Source organism: Toxorhynchites rutilus, chromosome 3 (genome assembly GCF_029784135.1).
Source record: "Toxorhynchites rutilus septentrionalis strain SRP chromosome 3, ASM2978413v1, whole genome shotgun sequence".
Taxonomy (NCBI): Eukaryota; Metazoa; Arthropoda; class Insecta; order Diptera; family Culicidae; genus Toxorhynchites; species Toxorhynchites rutilus.
In genome coordinates, this window is record NC_073746.1 from 161,250,117 (window position 1) to 161,271,080 (window position 20,964).

The 20,964-nt window shown below is 40.3% G+C and overlaps 1 protein-coding gene across 3 annotated transcripts in view; it reads right to left on the reverse strand.

Moving 5' to 3' along the window:
* The window catches only part of LOC129776374 (uncharacterized), a 39,563-nt gene extending 18,801 nt beyond the window's left edge, over nucleotides 1-20,762 (reverse strand). For all 3 annotated transcript variants that reach the window (XM_055781971.1, XM_055781970.1, XM_055781969.1), the window contains exons 1-2: nucleotides 20,441-20,762; nucleotides 3,043-3,464 (exon numbers count right to left, since the gene is read on the reverse strand). In XM_055781971.1, the coding sequence (XP_055637946.1) occupies nucleotides 3,043-3,207 (165 nt within the window). In that variant the 5' untranslated portion in view covers nucleotides 3,208-3,464; nucleotides 20,441-20,762. The remainder of the gene's footprint in view (nucleotides 1-3,042; nucleotides 3,465-20,440) is intronic.
* Nucleotides 20,763-20,964: the final 202 nt, after the last annotated feature.

A 20,964-nucleotide genomic window follows, 5' to 3' on the forward strand; every position in this document is an offset into this window, starting at 1 on the left:
GCTATCGCATGAACCTCGGACAAGTCAAAAACGACTTTTTTGACAAAATGAGGGCCGTTTGAAAAACAAAATGCGGTTTAAAACGTGTTTTCGTACGTTTTTCGATTTTTTGACGTAGAACTACGCCTTTCAGGAAGAGTGCCAAATCAGAAAACAGTTCACGTTTTTATGAAATAAAGTTAACGTTAATAACTATTTTCACTGCGAACGAATTCTCATGATTTGCATACCAATCAAATCGGAAATTCTCTAAGATTTGTTTGATATGCTATACATTACAATTCGCTAATCCTTAAACGGTTTAAATTCATGAAAACTGGAAGAACATCCTTTTTTTCCATACATTTGTTCTGCCGATATGTATGCTAACCATACCCGTATTTCGAATGCTTATAACTTTAACATTTCTTAACAGATCGGAAAGATGTTAGGATCAATTGATAGTAAATATTGGGCTGTCAAAAAAGTCCTGCGGTATTTCCGCGAGGTGTCGTTGTAAGCGCGTAGTTCTAGTTGTATTCATTGTATCGAGTCATACTATAGCTTGTTGGAAAGGTATTTTTGCGCGCTATAATATAGTCCTTGACAGTGTTTTGTTTGGTTAAGTCTTTCGTGAGTTATAGTGTCGCAAATATGGAGCAAAATAAATAGAAAATCCGACATATTTTACAGTACTACTATGACAGAGGCAAAAATGCCAATAAAATTTGTGCAGTTTATGGACCCGATACAGTTTCCATTTCCACCGCACAACGATGGTTTCAACGTTTTCGTTCTGGTGTAGAGGTCGTCAAAGATGCTCCGGAAGGCCTGTCGTCGAAAATTGCGACAAAATCGCTGAATTAGCCGAGAAAGACCGGCATAGTAGCAGCCGTAGCATCGGCCAAGAGCTGGGGATAAGTCATCAAACCGTTATTAACCATTTAAAGAAGCATGGATTCACAAAGAAGCTCGATGTATGGGTGCCACACACGTTGACGCAAAAAAACATCTTTGACCGTATCGACGCATGTGAATCGCTGCTGAATCGCAACAAAATCAACCCGTTTCTGAAGCGGATGGTGACTGGCGATGAAAAGTGGGTCACTTACGACAACCTGAAGCGCAAACGGTCGTGGTCAAAGCCCGCTGAAGCGGCTCAGACGGTGGGCAAGCCCTCATTAACGGCCAGGAAGGTTCTGATGTGTGTTTGGTGGGATTGTCAAGGAATAATCTATTATGAGCTGCTTTCCTATGGCCAAACGCTCAATTCGGACCTGTACTGCCAACAACTGGACCGCTTGAAGGTAGCATTCATGAAGAAGGGGCCATCTTTGATAAACAGAGGCCGCATTGTCTTCCATCAGGACAACGCCAGGCCACACACTTCTTTGGTGACGCGCCAGAAGCTCCGGGAGCTCGGATGGGAGGTTCTTTTGCATCCGCCGTATAGTCCGGACCTTGCACCAAGTGACTACCACCTGTTTTTGTCCATGGCGAACGAGCTAGGTAGTCAAAAGTTAGCCACAAAAGAGGCCTGTGAAAATTTGCTATCCGAGTTTTTTGCCAATAAGGAAGCGAGCTTCTATAACAGGGGTATTATGAAGTTGGCATCTCGTTGGGAACAAGTCATCGAACAAAACGGCACATATTTGACTTAAAACAGATGATTGTAACTAATTTTATGAACAAATGAAAATTCAAAAAAAATACAGGACTTTTTTGACAGCCTAATATTTTTACGCATCTATCACAATTAATAAAATGTTATTTTTCATGAGATGAACAATTGAATAACTGTAAAATGTCAAGCGTTATCTAAACTCCCTACCTGCCAAGTTTTGATTGGCCCGATTGACGGTTTCCCCAACACAGACTTCAAAATCGATGTACTTGTGGAAATCCACTTTGCAAATATACATGCAAGACGGGGGTATTTTTTGGTGTTGAGTACTTTTGTACTCGCTTGTCGTTGCGCAGATCGGAATATGTTTCCCTAAAACGTACTTTTAAACTGAGAAGCCTGGGAAAATTTTCATTTCAAATACTAGAGGTGAATGAACTTTCGTGTTTCGTGAACTACGTAAACATGAGATGTGCAATAATTTCAGAAGGAAATGTAAAATACAATGATCGTTTGACAATTTTTCCGTTCGAATATTTTGGTAGTCCTTAGCATCGTATCAAACGTAAAAGGACATTTATCAAATTCAATTGTAACGAAGAACATAATCTATTACAAAAATTTCGATGCGTTCTAAAATAATATTCGAAGTGATAAACAAGTGGATTGCATGATATTATTGCGTAGTTCTACGTCGAAAATATGCGGTCGTGTCGTAGGTACAACCCCTTACAATTTTTTTTAAATAGTAAAACTTGAACAATATTATTTTTATAGGTTCATGCGATAGAGAGATGCATACTGATTGTTTTCATATAAATTCGACATGGATCGGTTCAGTAGAACTTGAGATACCGCGTTTGAAAAAACTAGTTTCGAGAAAAACGCGTTTGAAGTTCATTATTATGGTCGTACCAAGTTAGATACCGCATCACTAAAATGGCTATAACTCGGTAAATACTGGGATTATCGATAAGTCCTTTCTAGGGTATATTCTTGAATGCCTATATTACAGAAATATGAAGAAAAAAAAATTGGATTTTTTTCAAATTTCTAGACTAGAATACGGCCTTAAGCAAAAACTAAGCTCCTTCTGAAAATGTCGTCTAGATTTCAATTGGAGATTTCATGTATGCAACGTTGCCTCAATGACCAATGTTTTTACACTCACACAGTTGCACTGCGATCTCAGATGATGCTGCTATTGGCTCGTCGAGTTGGGATGAAAATCTTTTGTTAAAGAATACAATAATGTCAATGATATATGTGTAGCCTATGGAACTCTAAACGGAACACTGGAAGTGTCAAATGAAAAAAAAAATGATCTCGGAAGTTTTTTTTTAAGTTAACTGAGAAATACTAATTCGATTTCCTATTTGTGTGTCCAAACTGCAAGAAGTCGACTGTGTAGATTTTCAAAAATGCTAAACATCACTTACCTCTGTTAGAATGATCAGGCCAAATATAGCAAAAAAGGCTATAACGATCAGGAAGCTCATGCCAGCCCGTTCCCGGGCACCCCAGGAGATTTTTTTCGCGCGTTTAGTCCGAGATGCCATGGAGCCCCCCGCCACTTTCATAGGGGGGCTCCCCTTATCGTACATAATATCCGATCAAACACACCCCCTTAGGCGTGAGGTCCCGTTGCCGGTGGATCACTTTGTACTGTATTCCTAAAGTATCTTTTGGTGGATGTAAGCTTCAAACAATTCGTTGCGTTTGGCCTCGGTTTTGACTTTGTTTATGATGCTGTGATCTGTTCTATCGAGAATTTTGTATGCATTCGGAAGTGAAGATAGGGAATGCGACAAATGATGTTAGAATAAACAGCAACATTTCGATGTGGTTTTCCTCGTTGACTCTGAAAAAAATAATTTAAAAAATCTTCATTTGTTTGAGGCATATACCATCTGAATTCTACCCAAAGTGGATGTTATTAACGTGCGAATAATCGAGAAATCGATAATTCATCATTATGTGCTGGAGGGTGTTTCTATGTGGCAAACAAGACGTAGAGCGACACGAGAAATTTCTTCAACTAAGAGTGAAGCAGTGTGTATGAAGTGGAAGTTAGTTAATTAACACCGCATGTTAATTGCTGCGGATATGCGTGCATGCTACAGAACGAGATATATATCATGACAAATTATTATTTGCTTATCCCAGTTTTGGGAATCTTAAGCTCAAAATAAAGGTATGCTAATAACCGAAAGAGATAGTTCCTCCAATTCACATAGCAGTAAAAAGAATTAAAAAAACTATTTGTAATAACACATTTCGTCTTATTGTTAGTTGGGCAATTATTAATCTCTATTTTTTTTTTTTGCTCTATTTTTTCACTCTTTCGGTAGTGTCCATTTTGATCACATGAACGAAGTTAAAGGAAAAACATATCCTTTGACTTTAAAATGTATATTCCATCTTTGTGCGTCTAATTTTCATGAGGCTACTGCATTTAAAAAACCACTCAAAAACTTCGACTTAGCACTCGGTTCCTCTGATTTGTTGTCGAGTGTATTCCAGAGTTACCATAATAAAACCAGTATGTTGACGTAGCACTACGTCTTTCATTTCTATACTGGGGTGTAAGTTCAAAGTTTCGAAAACGAAAGCGTTACGCCGGATAACGAGATTTTGAGCGTTAATAGTTCCTGAACAACTGAACAAAATGGTATGATGAACACTTCGAAAGATAAAAAATCTACGCGTTATATGCTTGTTACTTTTTGATCCTAAAACTTGTTTCAATAGCCTAAAATTGCTTTCAAAACAGGCTATTGAAATCACAATAATCGGTATATAAGCGAGTGCCGCTCGGAAATTCACTCAGTTATGATTGTGCAACGATTGAGGTACGATCACTAGAATGGATGGATGTTTCCCTAACACAGACTTCAAAACCAAGGAGCCAGGAGAAATTCGCATAGCAAAATAGATGCGAGCTGCAGGTACTTTTGTACTCGCTTGCGTTTCTGCAAATCGAAATGTTTCCATAACACAGATTTAAAAACCATGGAGCCTGAGGAAAACGGCATTGCAAAATAGATCCAAGCTGCGGGTACTTTTGTATTCGTTTGCGTTTCTGCAAATCGGAAAGTGTTTTCCCAATACAGATTCCGCAACCAAGAAGTTGGGAAAATCGGCATTGCAGATACATTCAAGTCGGCAATACTTTTATACTCCTATGTATTTTTACATTCCGGAATTCGTTTTGCTAACACGGTCTAGAAAAGCGGGTACAAATGCCACGCTTTGGCTCGATTATTCAAGACTGCATTGAAGATATGTCGCCAGCTCACTGAACTTCTACGCATACCGTTTGATGATAAGGCAAAATGTTGATAAGTATTTGCTGCGATAACTACTACCATAATGCATAAATTGACTTAAATTGGGATTTGTTTGCAATTGAATTCGTAAATAGTTTCATTTATTCACTATTTTAATCAATAATTTAATCAATACATACAAAAGACAGCTCTGCGCAGCGGTGATATCGTACCCAATGAGGAACATCCAAGGTGGGATTATTACTAATTGAAGAAATACAATTGATTACTAAGTGAACGGCAGCCCTACGTCAACCTTGCGGTTATATCAAAGGTATAACCCATCCATAGTTTTTTAACTAAAAAAAATGTTTATCTTCGTTTTTTTCTCAGAAAATCTGTATTCATATCTGTATTAAATTTATAAGTCCAATTTTAATGCATAATATCAGCTTTAGTATAATTGAATGGCATATTTTTTATCGATTTGATGATAATGATGATGTCCAAGTTGTGCCAGCAAGTACATACAATAATAATGATAATAATACGATGCTTCATTGAGGTATAATGAAAGTTTACACATGTAGAGGAACCGCGGGTAATACGGACAGTGGAGGTAATATGGGCATGTGGTTGATTTGTATAGTTACAATTTGGATTTCAGATTTCTGTTAATGAGAACACTTTCTACATGTTATTCTATAATATTTAAGCCACCCTATGCAATGAATACTGATCAAAAGTGGAAAATGGAAACAAAAACCGAAAATCATACATGATTCCACGTGTGGATATAATTTTAGCTGCTTTTATATTAAGCATTTTGAGTACTTTAATATCAAAATTCAATTCGCTGATTCGCTGTTATATTTTGGTTTGTGAGTTGACAGAGAAGCGATATTAGGTATTTACGGAAAAGTAAATTCATTTTTGAGTGGAAAATTTAAATTATTGAAATAATTATACTGGTGAGATAGACTCTGAAAAGTCTGTTTAATCTATTCCTAAGGAATGCTCTGTATAGACACAGAGCATTCCTTAGGAATAGATTAAACAGACTTGGAAAACAAATCGCCAAAGATGGGCTGTTTAGAAGCTGATTAGAAACAAAACCAAAATAGTTGAGGGTCTGTCCGTTCATACTGCTGAAAAGCACGATATCACTTCTAGGTGAATTAATTCGATTTTCCATCATTTAATCGCGATTGATAAACCTTTGCGCTTCATATATTACAAACCTGTCCATACTCCCCCCCCACTATATGTCCATATTATCCGCATCAAAAAAATGTTGTACTTTTCGGTCTGTTTTAATTTCAGTAAAAAACATTGAAGAACACTTTTTTGTAAAATATTTGGTCAATTAGGTAGAAAAACAGTATATTGAATTGCAAGAAACTGCATCAAAGTTTTGGGAAATATGAGTTTCCAAAAATATATTTGAAGTTCTTCTTAACATGTCCGTTTTACCCCCACCTCCCCAACAAGGGCATGTATATTTACATTGCGCTACGTATGTGCCTTTATTGTAATTTTTTTCCGGTACACACTGAGATAAAATGGATGTAATTTATTAAGTAGTGGTATAATTATTTTAGAATTTTGAAATTGTTAAAATGGAAACATTTGAAAAATGGACATAAAATTATTATGAAGCCATCTGCGTAGAACAAGAACAAGGACATGTTCAGATAAGAAAAAAAAATCTAAATCAACTATTCGAATATGTTTTTATTTGAGGCAATATTCTAGTCTAGAAGTCTAAGAAACCGAAATTTGTTTTCTTCATTTTTCTGAAGTTTAGGCAAATTAGGCAAATGTACCCTAGAAAGGACTTTTCGAAAATCTAATCTAATCTAGTACGACCATAACAATCAACTTCAAACGTATTAATTATGTCAATTCATTCTGGAGATGTCATTCCAAACGAAATGTGCGGAAAATTATTTAAAAATTACCTCACAATAAATGAGTCTTCACATGATCTCACAAATTTTCAAACAACTTGAAAACTATCAATGAAATATTGAACACAGATTTTGAATGGTTTTGAACAACGTGCTTGCATCTAATCTTACAGTAAAGGTTTTTAAAATATTGGTGCTCTATCGAGGTCACAGGGTGAGGTTATTTTGAGACTTAAAAGTTTTCAATATTAAATTCATTTGTTGAGTAAGATTTTTTTACAGTGCATTTAAAATGTAATTTTATTATGAAATGTTTTCTGATGTAATTTTATTAGTTTCATGTAATATTTAATTAGTTTCACAACAACCTTTTTTCATCCCATTTGTTTATTTTTAGTCTCATTAGCATTTTTTTGTGTGCTCCCGTAGCCGAGTGGTTGGCGTAACATCTAACATGCCGGGGGTTCGGGTTCGATTCCCGTTCTGGACGGAGGAATTATTCGTCTAAGAAATTTCCTCCGACTTGCACTGACGCGTATTCTAGAGCTTACCACTCAGAATGCATTTAGAATGCAGAATGCATCAAAAAATACACTACGGAAGACGATTCTGTTGCTTCCATTTGAAAGGTGAGAAAATTTAGTACACGATATAGTAGTGGAACATCTAAATTAGTGGATTTAAATAATATTTTGGAAGTGAATAATCAAATTTTAGTTATTTTTAATGTGTTATTATTATTATTTTTTTTCTTAAAAATTCATATTAAACTTGATCGTTCGATCAATTAAATTAAAGTTATATAATCGGTCTATAAATTATTCTTTGACACCCAACTTCTATATTTCTTAATTTCGCTGAAATATCGATACAAACAAGTCCTGGTGAAAATTCAAGCAAAATCTTCAAAAATCACTATTTTTGCCCCACTGTACTCATAACAGCCACTTGAATTCCACTTCAACGTTGAAAGGTTACATTTTAGCTTGGAATAAGTCATATTTTATTATGAAATTACTGGCATCACTGCTTTGTGTGGACTTCTGTTTTTTCTACAGTCCTGTTTATTTACGTTTTTTACGTGTTTTTTTACCCCGTTTGTTCTCGCCCATAAGCTTACGAAGCTTCTCTATCGGTCCTGTGCTGTATATGTGTTTTTGTATATCGCACCGTAGTGCTGTTGTGATATAGTATCACATTTTGCGTGTGTTGTGTTTTTGTTTGGTTTTACTAATCAACAAAAGCGTACTACTATCCACGCCGATTTTTTCGTTCGAAGCGACATCTGCCGTGAAAGATGTATACTACAAAGCTTGCATCTTGGTATAAATCACGAATAAGCTCGGTGGTCATCTAACTGTAGGCGCATCACATCTAAGTTACGCGATCTTTTATAGAAAACTAAAGTGTTTTTTGCTGCCTGAGAATGGCAAAGAGATGCGAAGCGAACCCTTGCTTTACAGCATCTGCTCGTAGCAGCAGAATCGCATGCTGGAAATGCGATAAGCCATACCATCTTAAGTGCGCCGGTGTCTCGGGCAATCAGTATAAAATTATCCGAGATTGTCCCGGTGCAGAATGGATGTGCGCACACTGTCGCAACTCCAAAGCTATCGTAGACCAACATTCGCTAGCGTTATCTCAAATGAACGAACGTCTCTCGTCCATCATCCGGCTAATCAATGCACAGATCGATGCGACCCGCTCCCTCTGTCGTGCATACGGCCAAAATCTACCACGCTCCAGCTGCTGTAATCACCTCGGACCACGATCAAATGTACAACATGACTCGCGCAATTTCGAGGAAGAAATTAACAACATGCAGCTTGAATTCAGTAAAGTGTTTGATTCATTCCTCGTCGACCGCCCTGCTAATGTGAACGCTGGCAAGCGTAATAGAACGAGCAGCAGTTCTCCTGCTCATTTAGCATCTTTCATGATTAGAAAGAGGATCAGGACTGAGGCTTCTGTCGACACATCGATCAACGTAAATCCGACCCTTCCCGCATTGAACGGCAGACATCCACCTGCCGGTGCCCGATTTACTTCTATACACAAGAAGCTTTCCAGTTCAGCTCCTGAACTATTTTCTTCTTGTGCAAAAAACATCACACATAGTACCCAGAACAATAAATCAGTTTTGCCGATTTTATCAACTGTCAATGGTAAGACTCCTGCTAGTATATGTCCGGCCGTTGCCAGACAAGATACTACACCACTGATATGTGATTCAATTGTGCAGACCTCACCTGTACCAGCGCCACCGCCAATTGTTACAACCAACGTGTATGACAAGAGATCTGCCAACGACGTTCGACGTGAATTTAACGGTGTTATTTCATCAGAGTCACCACTGCCTAGCAACATTTATAACCAACGTGCGGTGGCTTCAACGAGCTCGGCTGTTCCAGTATTTAACACACAACTACCCACGTCAATACGTCAGCATATCTTATCGAGCGACCACCACCCTACACCTAAATCAACGAGAACTCAAGGTAATGCTGGCACGAAAGCTGCACATACCATAAGAACTGTAAACATCGATCGCCGTGCTGAGGACCAATTGGTATGGGTCTATCTGACAGCCTTCCATCCAACTACTTCGGAGAGCCAGATCGCCGCACTGGTCAGCGAGTGCCTTGAGCTGCCGGACGTGTCACCGAAAGTGATAAAATTGGTTCCAAAAGGGACGGACCTCAATTCGCTCCGGTTCGTATCTTTCAAAGTAGGCATCGATGACGGGCACAGAGAAAAGGCTCTCTCTACCAATTCATGGCCAGTGAACGTTCGTTTTCGTGAATTCGAGGAGAATCGATCAAAAAACGGGGTTCAAGTTGTCAGGCTATCTTCAACGGCACACTCGAACAAGAAACCACCAAATCCATCTGTCATAACGGAGCCCTTAGACAGGGCTGCTTAGAAACATCGGCATCATTTTCACCAGGACGCATGCTCAAAAGCACTTTGGGAACCTCTTCTAACCCCGTAACAGTCGTGCCATCAACATCGTCAAAGTATCAATACCATACATGCTGCCGTCTCAGTCGTCCTGGACCTGTTTACGGAGGCTCGGAAGGGGTCTCCCAGTCGGCACTTCAAGGCAAGTACGCGTGTATTGGTGTCTGTTCTGCCCCTGATGCTTTTCAAAATTGCAGCTCCACGTTAAGCTATAGACCATCGGTTTGCCGTGTCGCTTTCGAAATCAGTCAACGCCCTTCTGACGACGCAAGATCCTCAACCTCCCCAGCTGAACCCAGTTATTCTTACTCACTGCAAACGGTTGTGGATACACCAGGACGCAATGTGTACTGTGCTTCGGAAGCCCTGGATCCACCCGACCCAGTCGAGCGATTTGCTGGTTCCTGCAGTCGAAGTCGTCCTGGCCCTGCGGTCGAGGCTGGTGAAAGGGTTTTCCAGCCTGTGTTGACAGGCAAGTATCTTATTATTCACGACGCTCCTTCTCTTGATGCTTCGTCGAATTGCAGCGGAATACCACAGGTCATTGGCGGAATCTCTATTCCCAACGTCGCTGATGCCAACGGTTCAACTGTCCTCCTGTATTACCAAAACCTTGGCGGAATTAACACCTCGTTAGCGAAGTACGCGACTGCTTGCAGCGACGGCTGCTACGACATCTACGCGTTTACTGAAACATGGCTCAATGACAACAAAATTTCAAGCCAGCTCTTCGATAGTAATTACGCCGTTTTCCGACAAGATCGATCACCCTCCAACAGCAACAAAAGGTCTGGTGGCGGAGTGTTGTTGGTTATTCGTTCTCTCTATAAGTCACTGTTACTATCCCCTCCCGAAAGCCTGACGGTTGAGCAATTGTAGGTGTCGATCGAAGCGGGCGACTCAACGCTTTTCATCTGTGTGGTGTATATTCCTCCGGATCGTGTAAACGACAATATTCTTATCGAAAAGCACTTGTCGTCGCTCGACTGGATTATCTCTCTTATGGGCGCGAAGGACAGTTTGACAATCCTTGGAGATTTCAACTTGCGTGATGTGAGATGGGAGCAGAACACCCATGATTTTTATTTCCCTACATCTGACTCATCGACTGGACTCGCATCCCGTAATCTGTTGGATGCTTATCGCACTTCAAGACTCGGACAAAAGAGCGGAGTTATGAATCGTAACAACCGTATACTTGACCTCTGCTTTGTGAGTGAGGAAATGAGTTCCAGTTGCTCCGTAATACCAGCTCCTGCTCCGCTAGTGAAAAGTTGCATACATCATCCCCCGTTGCTGGTCAGCATTGATATTTGCGTACAATGTGATTACAAAGACACGACAGAGAGCATATACTACAACTTCGACAAAGCCAACTTCGACGAGATGAACAATTTCCTCTCAAACGTTAATTGGGATGAAGAATTGGCCAATCGCAACTACGCAGCATCAACGGTATCGTGCATCATAATCTATGCCATTGATCAATTTGTACCTAAGCGAACTAACCGTGTACCTGTTAAACCTGCATGGTCGAACTCGAAGCTTAAGCGTTTGAAGAAACGGAAAAGGGCAGCTCTTCGGGAACATGCCAAACTTCATACCGAATCCACGAAAACGCGTTATTCCAAGGCTAATTCGGACTACAGGCGGTTGAACGATCAACTACATCAAGCGCACCTAAGACAGCTCCAACGTCGTCTGAAATCCAACCCTAAGAGGTTCTGGCAACACGTGAATAGTCAAAGGAAGGAAACAGGTCTCCCCTCAACCATGACTAACGGTGTAGTGAACGCTGCAACCATTCCAGATATTGCAGAATTATTTCGTAAACAGTTTAGCAGCGTTTTCAGTAACGAACGAACAAACAGCCAGGACGTAGCAGCTGCATCTCGCAACGTTCCTTTCTCATCCTTCTCAAGTGGTCCGTTTACTATTACGAGAGAAATGGTTATCTCAGCCGGGAGTCAACTGAAAAGTTCGAGGGGTTCCGGTCCTGATGGTATTCCGTCCTTGGTCCTGAAACGCTGCTTGATTGCTCTAGCAACACCTCTAGCCAATACTTTCAATCTCTCCCTGAGGTCGGGTGACTTCCCATCCTGCTGGAAGGAATCTTACGTTTTTCCGATTCACAAAAAGGGTTGCAAAAGGACTGTATCGAACTATCGTGGAATAGCCGCTTTAAGTGCTACGTCGAAACTTCTCGAGCTAATTATTCTCGAAGAATTGGTTCAAAACTTCGCTCACTGCATTTCGATGGACCAGCATGGTTTCATGTCTAAGCGCTCAACGACTACCAATTTAGTACAGTTCACTTCCTACATCATCCGTGAAATTGAGCAAGGCCATCAAGTAGATGCTATATATACAGACCTCTCTGCAGCATTCGATAAAATGAATCACGACATTGCTTTGGCTAAGTATGACAGGTTAGGTGTTCAGAACGACCTGCTTGCTTGGCTTTCTTCTTATTTGACTGGTCGAAGCATGTCTGTCAAAATTGCGGACTATGTTGCTCCTTCCTTCCCCGTGACATCTGGCGTTCCTCAAGGCAGCCATCTAGGGCCATTCCTGTTTCTGCTGTATATGAATGACGTCAACTACATTCTGCCGCTACAATGCCGCAAGTCGTCGTACGCCGACGACCTCAAGTTGTATCTCGTGATACGGAAACCAAGCGATGCTGTTTTTCTACAGCTGCAATTAGAAGCTTTCGCCGAGTGGTGCCAACTAAACCGCATGTCACTCAATGCATCGAAATGCTCTATAATTTCAACACAACTATGTTCTATCGGGGATAAGCTTGAAACGGGAATCGACGGTCAAGGATCTTGGATTACTACTTGATTCCAAGCTTACATTCAAGGACCATGTCGCCTACGTGGTGTCGAAAGCTTCATCTCAACTCGGGTTCATGTTCCGCTTCGCCAAAGAATTCAAGGATATATATTGCCTTAAGGCTTTGTACTGTTCTTTGGTTCGACCAATACTGGAATATTCGGCTGTAGTGTGGTGCCCATACTACCAAAACGAGGTGAACCGCATCGAAGCAATCCAACGAAAGTTTATCCGTTTCGCTCTGAGGCATCTTCCTTGGAATGACGTCCACAACTTGCCCAGCTACAAAAGTCGTTGCATGTTAATACACTTGGAATCACTTGAGGCGAGACGTAACATCACGATGGCATGCTTCATTGGTGACCTGCTTCAAGGTAACATCGACTGTACTTCGCTGTTAAGCTGTCTTAACATAAACATCCGCCGCCGTAATTTACGCTCTCACGTTTTCTTATGCGTCCATCCCTCGCGAACAAATTATGGATTTAACGAGCCCATGCGAAGGATGTGCCGTGTCTTCAACAGATACTACGATGTGTTTGACTTTAATGTTTCACGTTGTAGAAATAAGAGTTGTTTCCGTAGAGTTTTTAATTAATATGTGTAGTGTCGTAATTTTCATGTTATTGGGATAACCATTGTATCTGTTGGCAAATGAATAAATATAAATAAATAAATATAAATATTTGAAATGAAAAAAAAAAATAATTTCAAACTGTATATAATCAAGTCCAAAATTGTATATAATCGAATCACATATAATCGAGTCTGTATAAAGGGTGTGTCACATCAAATTACATCACGGAAAAAACGCTGTAGAAATTCGCCCAGTAGACCGATCCTTTTGAAAATTTTAGACAGTAAAATAAAAACTATTAAGGGGGTATTCTAGTCTAGAAATCTGAAAAAATCGAAATTTTTTTTTACCATATTTCTGTAGTTTAGGCATTCAAGAATATACTCTAGAAAGGACTTATCGAAAATCCTATTATTTACCTAGTTAGAGCCATCTTAGTGATGTGGTATCTAACATGTTACGGCCATCACAATGAACTTCAAACGCGTTTCTCTCGGAACTAGTTTTTTTCTAACTGGCGTACACGATATCTCAAGTTCTACTGAACCGATTTATGTCAAATTTATATGAAAATAATCTGCATACATCTCTCTATCGCATGAACCAATAAAAAACAACCGTTTTAAACAGCATTTTTGTTTTCAAACGGCCGCCATTTTGTTAAAACCCATGTTTTTGACTTGTCCGAGGTTCATGCCATAGCGACATCTTTACTGATTCAGAATCTGTTCGATTTTTTTGTTTCAGATAACCAGAAGGACTGGAATCGTGTACGCCATGGCACAACTTTTTTTTGAACACCCTCACTTCACCAGCATGTAACTATTCTAATTATGAATATTTTTTTCCGTCCTATTTTTGTTTTATTGTTGAAAGATAGATAAACGAATAATGATATAATGGATAGTAAAAATATTCTTTGTTTTATTTTTACGGAGTTCGAAAAAACGTCCGAAATTCGTGTCTCTACACTAGAATACCCCCTTAAACAACTTTTGGCATTTTCTTTTTATTCATACTTCGAGCCCAAGCCCATATGCTCGCACCTTCCTCTTTACCCCGTCCATAAGGTTCTGTACAACGTCAGGTTGTAGTTTTTTTTAACAGAAATCCATTTTCTCTTGAAGTCCGCCTCCGATTTGACAACTTTTGGGTTCTTCCGGAGGGCCTGCTTCATAATCGCCCAATATTTCTCTATTGGGCGAAGCTCCCGCGCGTTGGGCGGGTTCATTTCCTTTGGCACGAAGGTGACCCCGTTGGCTTCGTACCAATTTTTCAATTTTTCGTAAATTTGGAAAAATGTCGTCGAACGAAAAAGAGCGTCGTGAATTAATCCTGTGCACTCATTTCGAGAATCCGGAGTTGTCACATCGGGACATCGGCAAGATGCTGGGAATCGTCCAATCCACGGTCAGCAGAGTACTAAAACGATACTTCGAGAACCTAACCATCGACCGGAAGGTGAAGAACGGCAAAAATGGATGCTCCGTCAGTGAAAAAGATCACAAGCTACGCGCTTAAGCAGTTTAGACGTGATCCGAGAAGTTCGGTCCGGGATGTCGCCAATAAGCTGAATTTGTCAAGTTCATTCGTCCAGCGGACCAAGCAGCGGGAGGGCCTGCGTACATACAAGGTTCAGAAGGCTCCTACCCGCGTCGAAAGGCAAAACATGGTGGGGAAGACGCGAGCCCGGAAGCTATACACCGAAATGCTGACGAAGCCGCATTGCCTGGTAATGGACGACGAAACCTACGTCAAAGCGGACTTTTGTCAGCTGCCGGGCCTGTTTTTTTTTCTCCGCAGAGGACAAATTCAGCGTTCCGGAGGAGACTCGCAAGCAGAAACTATCCAAGTTTGCCAAAAAGTACATGGTGTGGCAAGCGATCTGCTCTTGCGGAAAGCGGAGCGCCCCCTTCGTGATGACCGGCACGGTGAACGGGCAGGTTTACCTTAAGGAGTGCCTACAGAAGCGCTTACTACCACTATTGAAGCAGCACGAGGGCCCGACCATCTTCTGGCCGGATCTCGCTTCGTGTCACTATTCAAAGGACGTGTTGGAGTGGTACGAAGCCAACGGAGTCACCTTCGTGCCAAAGGAAATGAACCCGCCCAACGCGCCGGAGCTTCGCCCAATTGAGAAATATTGGGCGATTATGAAGCAGGCCCTCCGGAAGAACCCAAAAGTTGTCAAATCGGAGGCGGACTTCAAGAGAAAATGGATTTCTGTTCAAAAAAAAACTACAACCTGACGTTGTACAGAACCTTATGGACGGGGTAAAGAGGAAGGTGCGAGCATACGGGCTTGGGCTCGAAGTATGAATAAAAAGAAAATGCCAAAAGTTGTTTAATAGTTTTTATTTTACTGTCTAAAATTTTCAAAAGGATCGGTCTACTGGGCGAATTTCTACAGCGTTTTTTCCGTGATGCAATTTGATGTGACACACCCTTTAATCGAGTCCGACCTGTACTAATAAAAATGACGCAAGTAATACTACGTTGTGGCGGCGTAGTTTCTTTAGGAACGTTAGTGCCATTTAAGAAGAGGAAGAAGCATTTTAGCGGAGCCGAATTTAAATCGTGTACATGTCACATGTTTATCATATCTATAAATAGCATATTACACAATTGCCATTTTTCGACTTAAGAGTAATCCTTCTGTTCTTCCATTATCCAGTTAGACCACCGGACAGCGAAGACAGTTGATATGATCATTGTTGTGTAGTTATTAATAGAACAGCAGCCCGATGTTTCTTGCAGAGCAGGAGAAGTGTAGAATTACCATAGAAACGTTTATCGATCCCTAAAACCTCTACATGCTAAGTTTGGTTCCATTTGTTTGATTAGTTCTCGAGTTATGCAGAAATTTGTGTTTCATTTCTATGGCAGCCCCCCATAGAAAGGTCGGAGGAGTGTTGAACCACCTTAAAAATGTTTCTTGCCCCCTAAAATTTGATTAGTTCAGGAATAATGGAGAAATGTATGCTTCATTTGTATGCCAGCCCCCCTCCCTCAGAGATTTCCTATTTACCATAGAAATGTTTCGTGACTACTAAAACCTTCCCATGCCAAATTTGGCTCCATTAGCGTGATTAGTTTTCGAGTTATGCAGTTATGCGAGTTATGTTTAAGGAAAACATATATTTGGGACATGTAATCAAGGTCTAACCGAGCCAACACATCTCTCACCGGCATATTGAGTTGTTTTCCTCGGGCCCGAAGGGAGTTTTCTAAGTTCGACCTGGGGACCAGATACCCCTCGCACGACCTCGATGTCGTGATAACCTTGGCCACAAACGCAGAGATTGCTGCTGGCCGGATTAAAACGGAAGAGTAGTGCATCTAATTAACAGTGATTGGACATGAGTTGGACAAGATCGTTAGAACAATCCTCGATCGAAGATAATCTGATATTCCATGGATATCCTGCTTCACTAACAGATCAAAATGCACAGAGGAATTGATGTAGTCAGGAAAACAAACACGGTTGGGAACATACGAAGAAGGATCAACCTGCACGGAGATGAATTCAAGATATGGACTCATGAATCCACAGTGAAAATTTAGCTTGATCAGTTACTCAAAATTTCGGATCACCAATGGGTTCATAACCTTACACCGGATGAGGAACCGAAGAGATAATAAATTGAAGCGATCTTTTAGTGGGAGTACGCCTGCCAAAACCTCGAGACTCATGGTATGCGTTGAGGGCATACATCCCAACGCCATACGGAGACAAAGATACTGAATTCGCTCGAGTTTAATGAGGTGTGTTTTGGCAGCTGATTGAAAACAGAAACTGCCATACTCCATCACTGAGAGAATAGTTGTTCGATACAACATTATAAGATCGTCGGGATTGGCTCCCCACCAGGTGCCAGTAATTGTACGGAGAAAGTTTATACTTTTTACATTTGGAGTCGAACCAAACCCCAAGATACTTGAATGACATAGCATGAGTGGTCGGTTTACCTAAAAATTGAAGCTTTGGTTTTGCTGGTCTATGCTTCCTAGAAAATAACCACCATCTCTGTTTTCTCCTTGGAGAATTCGATCCCTAGGCCAATGACTCAGGTTGAAAAATTGTTCAAAGTATCTTGTAAGGGTTCTTGCAGGTCGGATTCGTTTGATCCTACGACAGACACCACTCCATCATCTGCAAGTTGTCTTAAGCTGCAATTTTGTGTAAGGCAATTGTCAATATCGCTTACATAGAAGTCCCATGTAGGAGATCCGACTTACTGTCGAATTCCCATGAGAAAAAATCCAAAGGTTTCTCACAAAGCAAGTTATATTATTCAATAGAGGCGGCAGACCCCGAGAATGGAGTTTGTCTGACAGGACCTCTATTGAAATTGAATCGAAGGCCCCCTTTATGTCCAAGAATACTGAAGCCATTTGTTTTTTTTTCTTCGGCGTAAGCCATTTGAATTTCTGAAGAAAGCCACGCAAGACAATTATTCGTCCCCTTGCCCCTGCGGAACCCACATTGTGTATCTGAGAGTAGGCCATTCGTTTGAACCCATCGATCAAGGCGAAACAAGATCATTTTCTCCAACAATTTCCGAATACAAGACAGCATTGCTATTGGGCGATACAAATATCACTTTGCACACGGCTAATGTTTTAACCAAACATCAGAGAGTTGAATTGGCGCTCTAATTCCAGCACAACGGCCTTTTGATCATCAGAACAAATAGATCTATTCAGATGATCGACATATCAAATTAAAGCAAATTACCTAGTCTTTTATGAAATTATATTGCATCTACAAAAAAAATAGAATTTCGTTTTCTTAATCATTGATTACGTTTGTCTTTTTTTTTAAAGTTCAATGATCTCGGGTCCAAGAGCGCTATATTTTTTTATATTTTTCCTTGCAAGCTGAAGACTTTGTGCACTAAAAAATAATTAACTTTAATGTTGTTATGTTGATCATATTAACCGGTCTAGTGATTCAAAAGTTATGATGTCTTGAAAAACGTAATTTTTGGAAAAGAGAGAAAAAAGTTTAATTTTCAGACCACCCTAAAATGGAAATGGGCACCCTAATGAAAAACAATAATAAATACCTGTCTAATATTTTGCGATAAGAATCAAAACTACCACTTTTAGTGAAAATCTGAGAACCATTGGTTAGACATGGAAGGGTTGTATTAGTGCATGATGAACAGGATTCATGAACGAGAAGTTCATCTGTCACTAGCTTATGTGTGAAATTCCATGACATTTCGTTTATTTGTTCAGAAACTACAGTTGTGTAACTGTAACACTACCTGAGCATTCGTATCGGAAATGAAAAAAGAGGAATATCGTATTTTGATCAAATATTGTTTTTTGATGGGCAAAACTCCCGAACAATCAATGCAATGGTTGACGAAATGTTATTCCACTGCTACTCCTTCGAGAAAAACAGTTATTCGGTGGTTTAGTGTATTTAAAATGAGCCTTACAAGCACCGCAGATGCACCTCGCTCTGGAAGGCCAAAAGAGGCTACGAATCCAGAAATCGTAAGACAGTTGCATCGACTCGTTTTGAACGACCATAAAGTGAAGTTACGCGAGTTAGCTGAGACCGTAGGTATTTGAGAAGAACGAGTGAGTGTCGCATTTGCTGACCGTCGACCAAAAAAAGCGGCGCGTTGATGATTCATCAGCCGGTTTGGCGTTGTTGAAGCGTAATCGAGTGGACTTCTTTCGACGTTTCGTGACAATGGATGACACGTGGATCCATTACCACACTCTTGAGTCTAATAGGCCGTCTGCAGAGTGGCACTTAGGCATATTTCGAAGACTTAGACGGTTCGTACTACAGAAAGAGAATCGAAATGTTGGAAACTCGCTATACCAAGTGTAGTGCCCTCGAAGTAAACTATGTTAAGAAATGAATACAGCTTTGCCGAAAAAACCATTGTTTTAAAGAAAAATCCCGGGACTCTGCAGCCCATGTAGAAATCACAATCCTGCCTTTTCCATAACCCTGGATTAAGTTGCCGAGCAAAAGTTCTGTTCATCAGATCAACTGAGCGCGAAGTGAGCTTTTCCGCAATTATGTAGTTATCACTAAAATTTTTCCACGTGACTCTCTCGCGTAAAAAAAATCTTCGATTGCAGTGTCAAATCAAAAAAAGGTTCAATTTGGACCCACAGTTATGCGCCAAATAAAACATACAATATAAATCAATGTTAAGAAAACTACAATATTTCTTGGAAAATTAAACAGAATCGTCAAAAATAGCACGACCACTCTCCCCCTGCACATCATGCAACTTTGTTTTTCGTATCTTATTAGTCAATCTCAACATGGCATGTTCGAAATCGTTTACTGAACTGAACTAAACTGTGCCAGGAAAACATTGAAGCTTTCCATGAAATTCTCAACAAAATTGAACTACTGGAAAAAATAATGCTATAAGCTCGCCTCAAAATGCGGTCCCACATCTCATATCAAATCGATCGATGTTTGAGAGCTCAGATTGCTATTAGGATTTTTAATGTTTTTAAAACCGTATACCAAAATACATGTCTACATACAGATAAAATTTCCAGGGGAATAGAAAACGAATCGTAGCACCGTACAAAAACACCTGGGTTTGCTCTTTTCCAATCATATATGCAAAACAATTCCCTCCGAAATACCAGCTTTCAACTATACAAGTTTCATGAATCCGTTGCACAACACGATCCCACACTCCATCTGAATTCGACCCTACCCTATCTCCCTACCCACTGGTTTAGCTTTCTTGGTCCTTTCGTAAATTATATAGGTCATGGCTAAATTGCATTCCTCTCCGTAGACGAACGATAACGTGTTGCAATTTCAGTTTTTATTGCAGGATCAAAGGCGCGCACCGAAATGAACTGGGTTTGAACATTGTGCCGCTTGATGATACTTCTGACACAGCTTCCGGAATGTGCACAAGTTGTGATAGGAATAGTTTACATAATCGGGCTTTCCGTCTCTTCCGCCTCTCGGTACGAGCGGTGGAAAATTATGACTACCCCTGGTGGTATAACGTGCGCGGGGGCTGTTTTATGTGTTATGAATATTAAATCGGTGAAATTTTATACCTAGTTTCCTTTGCCCGATAGCTATAAATGGATTCCAGCCGTACCGGTCATGAAATCGAGTATAAATATTTCAGCACAAGTATTTCATTTCGCACGAAGGAAGTTAGATATTGGAGTATAGGATGCCATTTACGATGAATTGTGGGGGCCTCAGTATGCCAGTTATTGATTATTAAACATCTAGAACAGTAGACTTCTAAGGCAGAATAGATACCTTGTATTTAAACCATCCTCACATAAATCCTATATTTGATGCAACAAGATGTAGGTAATTAGAAATTGGAAAATGGGCGTAGAACTTTCCACTGCTGCTTTCCTCTAATCAAAATTCGTTGCCTTCGGGAACCACTTTGGACATATTCGATTCTTTTCGAAAACCACTTTCCAAAAACTTTGCAACACCTTACTTTCACCGAAAATTCACTTTCTACCAGCGAGAAAATACCCCGAAACCACAACCGAGCTGGAACAGACGGCCATTTTTATGAAACGTTGAATAATGTTTTGACGTGACTATCCCGTGCGAAGGGAATAATACAACTCACCACTTTTCCTTTGTGGCAAGGATACATTTTCAAATTTCCATTAGGGTAGACGTAGGGAAATGTGCGGAAGGAACGGAAGACGGAAGCGAACTGTTTACGTCGAACGGCGCAGACTCCGTATTTTCCACAGTGTACAATTCGGAGCGAAGTGTATTGTTTTGGTGAATCGTTCGCAGGAATGTTTACCATCAGC